The 15,134-nt window shown below is 44.7% G+C and overlaps 1 protein-coding gene across 1 annotated transcript; it reads left to right on the forward strand.

Moving 5' to 3' along the window:
• Positions 1-1,818: 1,818 nt before the first annotated feature.
• On the forward strand, positions 1,819-14,965 carry LIPH (lipase, member H). The gene is made up of 10 exons (XM_009588002.1): positions 1,819-1,870; positions 5,941-6,308; positions 7,028-7,136; positions 7,241-7,342; positions 8,328-8,417; positions 9,543-9,710; positions 10,637-10,732; positions 11,708-11,819; positions 13,373-13,546; positions 14,893-14,965. Exons 1-10 carry the CDS (start codon positions 1,819-1,821, stop codon positions 14,963-14,965), a joined length of 1,344 nt encoding a protein of 447 aa, XP_009586297.1.
• The last annotated feature ends 169 nt before the right edge of the window (positions 14,966-15,134 follow it).

Genomic DNA, 15,134 nt, shown 5'->3' on the forward strand with positions numbered 1-15,134 from the left:
TCTCAGATGAGAAACGGAAATCTGAGGAAAGTGATGAGGAAAAGAAACAAGTGTGGCTTAGCTTCAGGCAATAAATTGTTACCTCTTTTTGTGCTGAGAAGAAAGGCAAAGCCCTCTTGATTTCTTTATCTCATTTTATCTCTGATTCTCAAATGTCTTTTGCAATAGGTAAAAGCCTTCTGTTCATCTTGCATGTTTCACTGGTGGACTGATTCCTTTGCACCATTGGCAGAACTTGCTAAAGAGAAAATATTTTGACAGTTTAGGATTACTGGTAGAGGTGAGGAAGGAACTGGAAGGAAAACAATGTTTCAAATTATTTTCTTTTGCCAGTGCATCAGAAAAAGCACTCTCCTGGAGCTTGCAGCTTCCAGACTCCACAGATGTTTTTTGGTGTCTTTTCTCAATTTTTATCCTCTTCAAAATAACAAAAAACAACTTTTGCCTGTGTGATTACCAAATGGAATCACAGCACGGCACATGTCCTGCGAGACTGTGATTGCTGAGCTGCATGAGGATGGAGAGCTCAGGGTGCTTGAGAAAAAATCACATGTGTTGCTGGGTGTGCTCCTCTGTCTGAGGTGTAAGCCGTGCCCGCACCAGACAAGCAGCACGCACTTGTCTGAACAAGAAGGAGCTGCAGACAGCCAGCAGGCAGAGTTAAGGATTAACCCAAGAATCAGCAAAGTCAAAAAGCTTAGTATGTACAGCATGGACCAAAGAAACAGCTATGCAGCTGGGAACTGTAATAGTTCAGCTCCTCATTGGATCATCACCAGGGGGAAAAAACACAGCCTGTGCTTAATGAGGTGTTTCTGATCTTCCCCATGTTCCCTTTCCCTGGCCTATGTTAGAAGAATTTGCAAAGAAAACGTTAGGCAAAGCTACCACACAGCTTCTGTCCAGCAACCATCCCTGTTCTCTCTTCCCCTCCCCTCTCTCACCCCTTTACAAACTCCCCACCACCCTCATCTTTCCAATTTTGCCACTAGATCTTCCAGCTCCAATTTCAGACTTCCTTTTCTGCTCCTGACAGTTGTCTTTGCATCTGCCATCCTCTTCCTCCTGTCCAGCAGGGGAAAAAAAGCCTTTCTTACTTGAATTAGAGTTGGATTCATGAGGTTCCAGCAGGTCTGCAAGAAAATGTGGTGGGGATGCCAGATGTACGAGTGTCATCCAAGACAGCAGTTGCTTGGCCGCCCAATGGAGACCCAGATTGACTCGAACTGGTACCTTCCATTTGTCACGACATCGTGCTGTCCATCTGCCTCCTGCCTGAGATGACAGGATCTCGTAGGTCCCGGGCCACAGTGCTCAGGAAAGCCAGAGGGACATAGTAGAGTAGGGATCGTCATGAATGTTACCAACGTAGGGCCCTGTGAAACCAAGTGCTGGCCCTGCCCAGATGCTTATCAGACTTGCAGTGACACCTACGTTCTTCACTGCCTTTTGACATTCTTTGCAAAAGACAAATAGACATGCAATAATGTCCTTAGTTTCAACACGTGTAGTCAAATTGCTGCTTACAGCATGATACCAAACCATTTGTGTCTTTGATTAGTCATTCCCCAGGGCAAACTATATTTAAAATAAGGAAACCTGGTAGAATAGAAGGTGCCCCACCTTTTTAAGAAGAAGCTTTAGTTGTATAACTAAAGACTGGTCTTAATTTCTTGGCTGGTAACTTCCTCCTTTCACCACACCTACTGTTACTGGCAGAAAAGGAGAGCAAACTGTTGTCAGAGACAGCAGACACATGCCAAAGAAATTGGGATCCTTAAAATCTTTCACCTGTAGAAGTTCCATGTGGAAGTCCATATGCTGAGGCTGTGTGTCGTGTTCATCTACCTTTTGTATGGGATGAAAACAGGTAAGAAATCCACCACGTGTTTTGAATGTTTTTGTCGAATATAACACGCTTTCTGTGCTTTGCAGAAACATGAATGTATCTACCCTCTGCATTATAGTTACTACGTAGGGTTTTTCACTAGCATTACTTATTTTGGCAAAGCAAATAATACTGGTTACATGAATGTAAAACCAGAAGTCATTTTTATTATCTTTTCCTCACTTTGCAAACATTTCTTTCACATAAGTACTATCCATCGACACTGAAAATGTCATCTGAAATCTTCAGAGAAGAATGATTTCTTTTCAGCAGTGTCTTATATGACAGACGCGAAGGATGAATTACCATTTATGAACAATAAGCTTCATTTGATATCCTCATAGCCCTATCAAGAATCAACCTGTGTAACAATAAACAAATATACTGCCTTGTGTTAGCGTACACATGGGAGCAAGTCAAGTTATAGCTCTCTGCTTTGTAGGGAAAGCAAACAGGATTAAAAAAAAAAAACATTCTTATAAATACTAACTTGTATTTCATCAGGTTCTCTGGAGTAATCTTGGGGTTGCGTTTTGCTTAGTTTGTTAAATATGCTGTAGGAAATGTAGTAATAATAAGTGGAAAAAGAGAATTGTGTGAAAAGGCACCAAGGAAACCCAGTGAGATACTGAAGACCATTTTAAGAGGTAGAGGGCACACTCTCTCTGTGGAAAAGTGATGGAATTATTCAATAATTATTCAAAAATCTCAATAAATGAGATTTGCTGGGTGGAAGTGAAGCGTGCTTAAAGCTGAAGACTTCATTATTGATGCATAAGACCAATCTGTTGAAACACACTGTAAAAAGCCCAGGCAAGGTGACAGTGTTGTGAGTGTCGGTGAAACTGCAGACAGACGCAGAAGCAGCAACACATTTATCTGAAGTCTACGCAAGGTGTTGACTTTGTAGGCTCTGTGTGGCCATACAGTCTCCTGAGGACCCAGCTAGGACAACTACAAATCTGACCAAGTGACCACTGACCCATTGAAGTGAAAATCTGTTGGAACTTCACTTTGCAAGAGGACAGACCGGTAGAGTTAAAAAAACTCAGCTGCTATTCTATTCATGCAGACAGCCTCAAGGTCACAGCACCAAAATGCCACTATTGCAAACCCTGCCTGTCTATAGGATGAACATCCAGGACAGAAGGAAGAAAAAGCCTCCAAACACTGTCTCCAAGAAAGGAATGAGAGAGACCAGGGGAATGCAGGATCTTAACTAGCTTAACTAGTGCTTAACTAGCACTGACTGCAGTAAATACCACAGAGTCTACCTGGGACCATTCTCATGACCGCAACACTCCCACCTGGGAGTATAAAACTTTAGAATATATATATATACACACATATGTAACTTCAGAACCAAGTTATTCTGAAGGTGCCCCTCCTGCTGCAGTAGTGCCTCAGAGGCTGATCTCAAGCTCGAGACAAAAGATGTCCAGCTCCCACGTAGGAACATCAGTTTAACAGATTGGTATGCCCCTGCTACAGCTGCTGAGATGTCAGAGCACCTTGCCCAGGAAACTGCTGTTTGCCATCCTATTTTACATATCAGAAAACTGAGCAGAGGGAGAAAAGTGAGTTGCCTGAGGCTGTTCAGCAATGTAATGGCCAAGACAGGGCTGGGAACAAGTTAACGCGACGCTGGGTTAATTGCCACATTTATTCACCTTTCCTGGAGGGAAGTGGTCTGTTGGACACGGGTTAACTACAGCGCCAGGCTGTGAGTTTCCACCTCACTTATTTGCTTGCAGAGTTAATCTTAATAAGCCTCTTGCCCCATCGCAGAAATCATGTTGGAGTTTCAAAGACACTTCCAGCCATTTGGGTAGGATCCACTGTGCTTATCAGAATGAAGAGCAAAGCCAGGAAAACTGACTGTCCTCATGTGTCAGCTTTTGTAACACATGGTGGATGAGGCTGGGATATGCACCAGCCTGCCAGAAGAGAAGCTGGCAGGTTTTCCCCCACTATTAGCACTGATCTGATTTTGTTAATCAAAATAGAACAAATCTAACAGACTTGGTGCAGATACAACAAGGTTTTTTAAACAGTTCCTGTGTTAGGTATTAGCAAATGCCAGTCAGCTTGCAAAAGCTCTTCTTTACCAGAAGGTTTGGGCTGTTCTGGTGACAAACATAGTGCTCCTCTGGGCAAGTCTCAGCATAATGCAGGAGATATAGAAACAAATTAAGCAATCAGTGCAATCTTGCACCATATAGAAGTAAGTCTTGCCTGGCATTTCTGCCTGCATTACTACAGCTTCAGTGGCAGTAAAGATGATTAACAATACTATATAATAACACTATACAATAACTAAAACAATTTCTAGTTATTGGTAAAAAAGAAACGTAATTGTATTTTTTTATGTTGCAGAGCACCTAGAGGACAGTTGTTAAGTATCACTGTGTATGCTGGTGTATACCAGCAAAAAATGATAACTTTTCTCTGCTAGTTACTTTGAGATCTCCACATGAACAGTGTCATAGGGGAACTCTTGCTGCTGTTTCTCTGGAGCATCTTGGCACTGTAAGAACGAGGTGAGAGCAAGCTGGTCAGGAGACAGCCACCCAGGTCACTTTTACTCTTGCAAGCAGGCCCCAGAGTCACACTGCCCCTGGTAGCCCCGACTGAAGCATTACAGAGGCAGAACACCCTCAATTCAAAGGCCACTGATTCCAACCGATGTTCACTGGGCCTGGCTGAGGGGTCATGTTCCACTGCTCCTGTCTCGCTATTCATATTTTACCACAGGCTTTATACAGGAAGGACTCCATAGATTTCAAATGTTAAAATTTATTTCTGAATTTATAGTAGCAATTTAAAATATCCAGTTGGACTTAACTGCAACATCCTTTTAGCCTATTAACTTTTATTTCTGGAGCTCCTGGGGCTTCTACAAAGTAATTAGCAGAACTATGGCAACGGAGCAGATTATTTTATGTGCTGGGCACACAGCATTTATATCACTCTCATGCTCCTGATTTCCATAGGAAGAGAAAAGGGAAAGTTGCTCGTAGAAACTGTGAGAGTTTCATCATTTAGAAATTAAAATGCACAGACTATTGGAGATTTGATAGAGCACAATTAGCTTACAGCTGCAGGTTTTCTAAACCCTTCTACCTACTGCACAGCCCTTTAAGCAACAGAGATGAGGAAGATTTCTCTAGCAACTGCAGCCTGAACAATTACTGTAGCCCTGGGCATATGTGTAAGAGAGACAGTGTCTCCCATAGGGTTCTTCAATAAGATTAAGGGGATTTGGGGAAAAAGGACTGTGAGCCAGAAAGAGGCTACAAAACCTGAGTGGGCCTTCATAAGCAGTGCCTGTCTGGAGACAGTTATTCCATTCCCTGCCAGTGCCCTGCTGGAGATTGTATGGGACTCTGAAGGCTCAGCTGGTGTTCTGCTGGAAAAGCAAGGAACAAAGACAGGCTTTCAAATGGCAGAGACCATCCCATAAAGCAGCACTTACATAAAATTCAGTTACTCTTCAGCTGTGTATAAAGCAGTATCAGTAACGTATCTCATGCAGTCAAAGGGTGTCCCATTTCACAGTCTGAAATAGCAGGCCGCATCTGCAAATACAAATGAAGCATTGAGCTGCCCCTCACAACAGCAAGATCCTCTGCGGCTTGTCAGCTCCATACTGGAGTTACAAACAAACCACGAGGATCTCTCTTTACCCTAGAACCTGTCCAGAGCATCTGGGTGTGCTCTCAAACCAATACAGCAACCACCCTAGTTGTCAGTCTCTAATACCTTCCTCACACTAGTGGGATTTTTGGAGAGAGTCCATGCCATCTCCCAGCTACTAGTGGAAGCAGGACTGTGCTGTTTCAGGGAATGCTGCTCTGAGAAGGTACACTTGCTGTCTTTGTTCCAACGTGGCAAGAACTCCAGTCATGAACATGATGGAGAGGAAAGGAGCACCCCTGGCTCAGACAGCTCACAACATATGTTCCTGTGCCTGTGCAGGGCTGGCAGGTAGAAAAGGTCAAAGCAAACACATTGGTGCTAACCTCAGGATTGCCACACTGTGCTTTTTTCAGATCCTGGGGAGACATGCCCTGCATTCACAGCTCTCAGCATTGGCAACGCTTTGATAGGGACAGACCTGAAAGTGAAGCTGCTGCTCTACACCAGACAGAACCCAAACTGTGCTGAAGAGCTCGATTCAACAGCCTCCAAGTATCTAGATGTGACCAAGAAAACCACCTTCATCATCCACGGATATCGACTCACAGGCTCTACCCCAGTCTGGATCTCTGACTTGGTACATCTCCTGCTTTCTGTAGAAGACATGAACATCATCCTTGTGGACTGGAACCGGGGGGCAACAACTCTCATCTACAGTAACGCTTCCAGAAACTGCAAGAAAGTTGCTGAGGTTCTGAAAAAACTTATTGATGAAATGTTGGTAAGTTGAACGTTCACACTATGATATAGTCATTAATGCACAGTATGTAAAGGGCACAAAGGAAGCATTTAAAAACAGCAGGATGTCTGGAAAAAGAAACTCCTAAAAAGGAACACATTAATTTTTGGAAGTGCAGCTATACTGCAGTGCCAAATTCTACCTCTGGGCTTGGTATTATGGTATTTTGTTGCAATATCCAGTTTACAGTCTAAGTCTCTACATTTCTGGATACAAAACTCTACAGATATGTTTTCCCACACAGAGAAACTCTATTTCCAGTTTTCTGGATGTCCAAAAGTCAGCTTATGGGGATCAGCTACAGTTTGCAGTTCCTCTAAGCTGTTGCACAGGCACAGTCAATGATGACACTGGATCATTAGGATCGTTGCATCTGCTAACGCCTTGCAGAAATCACATGTGAGCAACTGGAGTTGGACTCATGGGGCCCAAGAATACTCTGTCCACACTTGTAGTCACTGCTCCTGGAAAATACAACCAGTGCCTGAACTGTTCTCATCACAGCTCTCTCGGATATGGGCCTTCAACATGAGTGCTAGTCGTACTGTGGGACTGTCAAAGGGGGAATATTTACACAGAGTGGAACACAGCAAGGGAAAATGTGGGAAAAGTAGGGAGATGCATTTATGTTCCTCCTCCTGATATTTTTTATGCCTTTCATGTGCCTAAAATCTGTGACCACAAGTACTTTTAAATCTCAGGTTGGTGGAGCATCACTTGACTCTTTGCACATGATAGGAGTGAGCCTGGGAGCACACATCTCTGGCTTTGTGGGACAGATGTTTGATGGTACACTTGGAAGAATCACAGGTAAGCCCTTCTCCCTGTCAGTCCTTTTGCTTCGAGGATAGCTGTTCACCGCGAGCAGAGTGAACTGCACAGTACCGAAGTGATGCCATGGTTTTGTGCTGCAGGCCTTGACCCAGCAGGCCCCTTGTACAGAGGAAAGCCGCCTAGTGAGAGGCTGGATCCTACAGACGCACAGTTTGTTGATGTCATTCATTCGGACACCGATGGTATGTGACACTTCTCCCCTTTACCACTATGAGGAAACCTAGAGACTGATGGGGAGCACAGGAAAGCGGGGGCTCCGGTAGGCAGCAGTGCTGGGAGATCCTTCCTCCTTTGGCCCAGGAGGACAGCAGTCTCCTTCACTGGTGCTGTGAAGGGCTCTGTGGTCCTGTGTTGCCCACACTGTGCTCAGCACTCCCTCGAGAGCTGCTGTTTTATTTGCGTTTCAAAACATGCTGCTGTTCTACAGCAATTATAGCCTCATGGCCCATGAAGTACAAGGACTTAGGCACTGGTGCAGGACTTAGGCACAGGTCCGCAGTTCTGCTGGACCAGTTCCACACCAACGCCGCGCTGCCAGGCCAGGCTGCTGCCAAGCACACAGGATGTCAAAATCTAGCCTCGCGCAGCAGATCAGTTATCCCCAACCCCGTGGCTTTTCTCCCCAGTCTTCATTCCACCTCCCGTGGGCTAAACCTTCCTCTAGGGCGAATCTGGAATCTCCCTCAGCCCTCTCCTTTCCCAACCGGTGCACAGCACGTCTTCACATCCGCCAGCCAGGCCAGCAGTGTGCAAGCCCTCCGCTCTGCTCCCACTGGCACCCTACCCCCAGCACTTGGCTTTCCCACCTCATCGCTGCCTCTCGTCTTCTCCCAGTCCCTCCAAGAACTCGGATTTCAGCAGCACAGCAATACCCAGCATTTCACATCCCTTTTCCTCTCCCGCATGCAGCGACACAAAAAGCCAAATTTTGTAGTCACGCGCACAGGCTTATTTTAGGTATTTGATACCATCGCTAAAATGACACAGCTGGGTCACAACTGTTTGGCCTGCTGCCTAAATAGATGAATGACATTAATATTCCTGCGCAGGCAGGCATCCTAGAGCTAAATAACTATTATTTTTTCCAGTTAGTTTCTTATGTTTCCTTCTTCTGCATTTTACGATTTCATATTCCCTCCCCACAACCCTGATATTTTCTTTTGTCAGGACTAGGTTACACAGAAGCACTAGGCCACATAGACTTCTACCCCAACGGCGGGACCGACCAGCCTGGCTGTCCACTGACAATATTTTCTGGTAATTCATTCTGCCTTGAATTGCACAAACACTGACAAAATGTTTCCAATCAGAAAAGAGGAGAAGGCCAGAGAAACATCATCACTGCTTAGAAAATACGTGAAAACCATATTCTGGGAAAGCCATGACAGCATCTCTTCCCAGCACTGATGTGGCACACTGACATAACACGAGTTTAGCTGATGTGCATCAGGCAGACATATGACTCAGGGGTGATCCTTCTGTTCTCTGTCACAAATGCAAATGGGATTAATTTTCCATGCAAAAAGTCATCAGGTAGATTTGTGCCTTCGTTTTGTGACTACATTTAGAAAATCTGTGAGATACTGTTTTTTTAAATTACTGAGAACACACACAAACCCCCAAGGACTAGCAATGGCAAGAACCTGTTCAGAAAACAGGTTCAAGATGAATGTGGGGTAGGCAGTTATACCGAATCCAATGCGACTTTCTTGGCAGTGGCAGACAGTCCAGTCTGGCAGGTAAAGCCCTAGCCTTGAATGCAAGAAAGCTTTTTTTGCTTTCCAGCACAGCAGCAGAACTGGTTTTATGAAAGCTGGGTGAAGAAGATACCTGACAGAAGAAAAGGCAGTCATGTGAACTCAACCCTTATCAGACCCAAGAGAATCTACATAGAAAACCAGCCTGAAACAAAAAGCCATAGGAAATCAGGCTTCACTCATTTTGCTCTTCATGCAACAACTCATTTTATTAGTTATGTCCTTCTAAAAAGTTTTTTACACCAAAATGGAAGGCTATGTGCCAAAAAAAAGCAATATCCAGCTGTCAGGCCTGAGCTCAGAGAGAAGATGAGAACACCTGAGACAGAGTAGGATCTATAGCTGGATCCTCTGGAACTGCAGTAACAATACAAACAAATATGTTTTTAAAACCAAAAAAGACAAGAAGAAAAAAGTTGACATAGGCAGAGCTGAGTGCACTCAAAGGGAGAGCTAGTGCCCACTTACTGTTCTGCCACAGCCCAGCGCTCCCCAGTGCAATCTGTTGCGTTTAGACTGGTCAGTGACTGTCCGCTGGTGTGTCCTTTTTCGCTAGTGCATTAATACCGTTTTCCTGAAGCATGAGGATTGCTAACAAAATATTTCTTCCCTATGTATGATTAAGGATTGCAGTATTTTAAATGTGACCACCAGAGGTCTGTTTTCCTGTTCATGTCATCCCTGAAACAGAGCTGCAATATTACTGCATACCCGTGTGACTCATACAGAAATTACAGGAACGGCAAATGTACCAGCTGCGAAACTTTTTGGCCTATGCCATGCCCCATCCTAGGTAAGGATTCAGGGAATGTAAATACATCCTGAATACACGTGTCTGACAGAGCTGCCCATCGTTACTGTAACTTGGTGTGTGACAAATGTTTTGCTAAAGGACTAACACAACTTGGTGCTTTGCAAAAGCATGTAAGTTATTTCCACTGCGGTTTTTGAGATGGTCTCTCCTTGACTTCTGCAGAGGTATAAGCTTCTGCTGCAGGCAAAAGAGGCCTGAGAAATTTTCCTGCTCTTTGTGCGGTCACATCACATTTCTAGAACAGAAATCCACATGTAAAGGATCCAGAACTAGAAAAGCCAAAACAAGACTTAGGATCTTTACACTAAAGTCACAGAAACAATGAATTAAAGTCCATTAGTTGCAGAGTTTGAGGGATAGGGGCATGTTCTTGATAAAACAGAATCTTTCCTAAGAAATTTTCAGCACCACGAAACCCTCTTGACTCTAAAAGGAACGGGAGAGGGGTGAAGAAAGGGTATTCTGCTTTTTTGTAACTGACCCACAGAGGTGTCCCAGCCCGGATGTGACAGCCCAGCTTCAGGCTGCCATTTCTGAAATGTTGATGCTAAAAAACCTGACACTTCCAGAAATGAACTTGCAAAGCTAAGGGGATGATTTTCATTCCACACTGCCAAGTGAAATCCTTCTTGACCATGGATATCAGATGTGGAAAAAGATCAATCTTAAAATAAGTGCTGAACAGTAACCAGGCAATTTTAGATACTCAGTTGGCTTTAGTTACACAAGTAAAATTAAGCCCTGGTATAAGTCTACAGGGTATGGGAGCATGTGTCACAGTACTACCTTGCAGCTGGCAAGCAATATACTATTTCTTAAATACTTGCTTTGTTATTTTCAGCAATTTGGTTGTTTATATACCTGTGCAGTAACTCTCTGTTTCATTTTCAAACTGTCATCTATAGGTTATTATGCCCATAAGTGGAAAAGCTATTTAACACAACAGAGCCATCCACTGACAAGTATGTTTTTTGATACAGCGGACAAAGAGCCATTTTGTAGTAAGTGACTAAGATTTCTGAGATTATTTTTCTTTGTGTATTGCCTCCTTCAGCAATAGCCAAAGATGGTTAGTTGCTATCGGCATCATAGCCAGCATTTTAGAAAGAAAGCCAGTGGCTGCTGGATAGAATTGTGTCCATTGGCAGTCTTACCATTACATTTCTTACCTGCAAACCTGCCTGGTGCTGTGAAAGCCAACTACTCGCTAGAGACATGCAAGAACAGGCTCATCTTTCTTACAGTGCTAGGAAATTTGTTGAGAACATGCAAATGAAACATAAAAGGGTAGTTCCTAAACTGTGTTTCAAAACAACACACTACTCTTGTGCAAGAAAGAAGTGTGTGGGAATGATGAGAGTCAAAGATGTGCTCTGAGCTGAACAGGTAAAAAAAAGCTATGCTGAACAAAAGTGAAAAGCACAGGGAAAGGGCTCAGGCAAGGGGGAATCGGTGAAAAAAGGTTTCACCCCCATGATGACCAACATACCAAGCCATGGGCAGGGATTACGGCCTGAGCTCCAGTGCCAGTCAGCAAGTGAATTCAGTGAGTTACAGATCAGAGTAAAGAGCAGGCCATTCTGCTCCATGACAGAGAAGACAAATGAAAGTTGCTGAGAACAGAAATGAAAGGGATCAGAGGCGGACAAGGAGAAAGAAAAGGCAGTCTGAAAATGAACGGGGAAGGCAGGGAGTGAAAGGCAGTGTGCTGAAAGCCATACAGAGAGGCCATCTTGCATGCCACTTGTGAGCCCTTGCTGTAGTGCTTTCCTAGACATCTCTTAATATTTCTGTTAGAAATCTCTGCAAAGGAAGGAGAAAGAGATTTTAGAGAGAAATTGAACGGGTTGTGTCAGATGAGCAAATGGGAGAAAGACGTCCTCCACCTGCAGCTCAGCTCCCAGACAGGCACACAGCCAGCTGGAAAGCAGAGTGTGCAGAGTCTAACCACCCTCCCTCTCTCTCTCTCACCGCAGTTTATCACTACTTTGTGGATATTATTACATGGAACAAAGACACCAGAAGAGGCACCTTCAGCATTGTACTAGCTGATGAAACTGGGAAGAAGGCAGAATCTAAAGTTAATCTGTAAGTTTTACCGACCTGATGATCTGTAAATGTTAGCAAATCACTTGGTACAACCGCATCTGGGAGGAGGCAAGATATCCTCCTCTAATTTCTCTGCTGATACTTGATAGTGTACATGCCTTAGGGCTTGCCTGGCTCTGCGTGATTCTCCCAGACTCCCTCAGTGCACACCAGCTGACAGCCCAGCCATTTGGTTTGGACTCTTCTCAGTCATCTTAAGGACTAAAGTGGACAACCTCAGCCAGCAGCACGGCTGTCCTAGGCTTCCACTAAAGCAGGAGGAAAAACACATCTCCCCCTCTTTCCTTCCCTTTCCTGGGAGTGTTCTGTTCCAGCTCCAGGTGCCCAAGACAGCTGGGATGAACCTGGGCCTGAATATGTAACACCCAAATCAATTCATTCCACTTGAAGAGGCAAATTAATGGTGTTTATGTGGACATGCAAATTCCTGATTGATCTAAACACACTTCAGCCAAACAAGTCCTGCTCAGCTAGTTTCCCCAAGTGCCTCTAACTGCATATTCTCTCAGCCGTATCTGCTTGCACTGGAGCAATCAGCATAGCTCCCCGGGGCTGCACAACCACCCCGCTCTGCCGAGCCTGTGACAGCCCACCAGGCAGCACGCTTACACACACACGTCGTAAACACCTTTGACAGGTTAAAACTTGTCCTATTTGTCAGGCCTCCTAAAACTTCTAAACAAGGCCAGTCATTTTGAGTGTTGCAAACGGGATAAACTTCCAGTCACATCTGCACTCTTCACCTTCGTAAGGGAAACCTTAAACTATGGCCATACAACAACGGGCTATATAAAGAACGTGGTTTGTGGCCACAGCGTTCTTGTGAGCAGCTCTGCTACTTTGCCCCAAGACCGGTGCAGTTTTCATGCATATCTCAAAATGAAACCGGCCACTCTGTCAAAAAGGACCAGGGTCAAACCCCAGCCCTGTGAGGCTTCACGTCTTTAAGCCTGGGCTATTTTCCTATCCTGAGAAGCTGGATTACTCTCCGTTATTTCTGGTCAAAGCTGCACGGTTTCACAGATGCTTCTGCTGCATTTGCCAGAAGAGAACTACCAGAAATTTAGTTAGGGACATTAATACTCCCAAGGTACAGTCATCCATTTGTAAAGCTACCTCAGCCATACAGCGTTGTTACAACCAGCTTTTTATATACAGCAACATATTCTGCAAACTCCACGACTCCATGAGTCGGTGCTCAGGTCTGCACAGCCAGCCATGTACCAACATCATTTGGGTCTAGTCCACTCGGGTTCAAAGCAGAATCACAGTGAGGATTCTGCTTTGGGACCAAAGCAAACAGCATCAGACCTCTGTGTCCCCGCTCCCACCCCAAATAACTGAGTGCAAACGTGGCTGAGTAGGTTCACACCTGGAGACCTGAATCTATATCCATTTCCTGTAAATCAGAAACTAATCGTAAGTTCAGTCCTCCTCCTCGCCCAGCACTGTTTCTAATATTACACTGAATATATTAAAAATGGTGCTATTCCCTTGGTGACTCTCTGACACCTTGTCTGCTTTATCTTTAGAGAAGCTGCAGCCTTCCAGCGGTACAACCAAATCACTTTGCTAATTGGATTTGACCAGGACTTTGAAAATGTAGAAAGAATTTCCTTGACATTTTCCACAGGATCTGTCATTGGCCCAAAATTCAAACTCAGGATTCTCCAAATGAGGTTCCGGTCACTTACAAATCCAGAAAGGTAAGCAGAGGTTTACAAACCATTTCTGTTGTTGCAAACTGGACAGAAGTAAATGAATCTCCCAGATGCCTGGCCTGGCTGAGTTCGTCCAGAAGAATTGTATTTATTTCACATTTAATAATTCTTGCATACGTATTTTGGGAATAAATTCTGCCTTTAGTGCACGCACACAAATCCCATAGCTGAACTTGAATACAGAGGTTGTCTTATTGTACTGAAAACATGTAATTAGTGGTCTGACTCTGACGTGGTCTGACATTTTAACCTTTGGTCAGGAAAATGACCTTTGAGTAGCTACAGAGAAGCTGCCCAGGCCTGAACTCTGGGCTTAAACGCAACTCTAAGGGAAACACAGATGTCCAGCCCCAAAAACACATTTTATATCCCAGTCAATTTCTATGCCCAGTCAAACAGGGAGATTAATTTACTCCTGGAATTCCAGTAACTGGGAGCTGCTGGCCACTATGCCCCAAAGCACTGACTACTGCCCACAACATCATGAGGTACCTACCAGGTCATTTGCTGATGAGATTTCTACAGTCGCTTCAGTCACCTTGTTAACCTCTATCTGCTCTACAGTCCTACCCTTAAACTTCCCTGATTTTTAGGGCACCTTTGGAGGACGGGATCTCTGCCTGAGCTCAGCGAGTACAGAATCTCTCAGGTTGACCTTGTGTGCAAGGACAGTATGTGGACATCAAGCCATACATGCTTTAAATTTGGGTTAAAACGAGGATTGCACATCACAGAGTGAGAAGGGTGGAGCAAAAAAAGGACAGAGCTGCAGAAGATGTTTCTTTGCAGTTCATGAAGGTCTGCTACCCTTACCTTAGTACTAGAATAAGGAAAAGATTGTGCATGTCTCACAAGCATCCCCCTCACTGACACTCCCCTTCTCCTGTCCTACATCTCCGCAGTCACTTCCAGCCCCAGACCCACATTTAATCTTAGTTGCAAATGCCCAAACATTTCATCAGAGGCTGTCCCCTTTCCCCGAGGAGGGGCTGCCACAGGCTACGAGTAGTTTGGTGTGCGGTACATTTGGTGGCCATGCAAGTGTAGATTGGCTTAAAGGGAACCGTGAACTTTGTAGCCAATACCTCAGTTTGCTTGCTGTTTTGTTTTTCCATGAGGCAATGCAAAAGATAACGTAGAACAGAATGAAAATACGTTCAAGGCAGCCCTGACCTCAGTAAAGCTTGAAGTCCACTTAAAGTGAGGTGGACTTCAAGCCAGTTGTCTTGAGAACGTGACTTATTTCACATAAGCCTCCAGCACGCTGGGAGACCTGCGTGGGGGATGATACAAGAAAGGCCGATTTTTCACTTTTGACTGTTTTTATGCAGACCACAGCTGTGCAGATACGACCTTGTCCTGATGGAGAACACCAAAAAAACCTTCAAGCCCATCCCATGTTGAAGCAGGCGCTAAGACCCGAAGACGTTACTCCTGAACGTTACGTCTGAAGGTGGCAGACATTTTCACAGCCCTATGGGGACTCACCTGAAAGTTCCTCGGTGCCTTCTGTGGAGACCAAGCGACAGCGCGGTGGGGCCCTCTTGTCAACGCGGAGATTTATAAAAGGGGG

Source organism: Fulmarus glacialis, unplaced genomic scaffold, assembly GCF_000690835.1.
Source record: "Fulmarus glacialis isolate BGI_N327 unplaced genomic scaffold, ASM69083v1 scaffold28091, whole genome shotgun sequence".
Taxonomy (NCBI): domain Eukaryota; kingdom Metazoa; phylum Chordata; class Aves; order Procellariiformes; family Procellariidae; genus Fulmarus; species Fulmarus glacialis.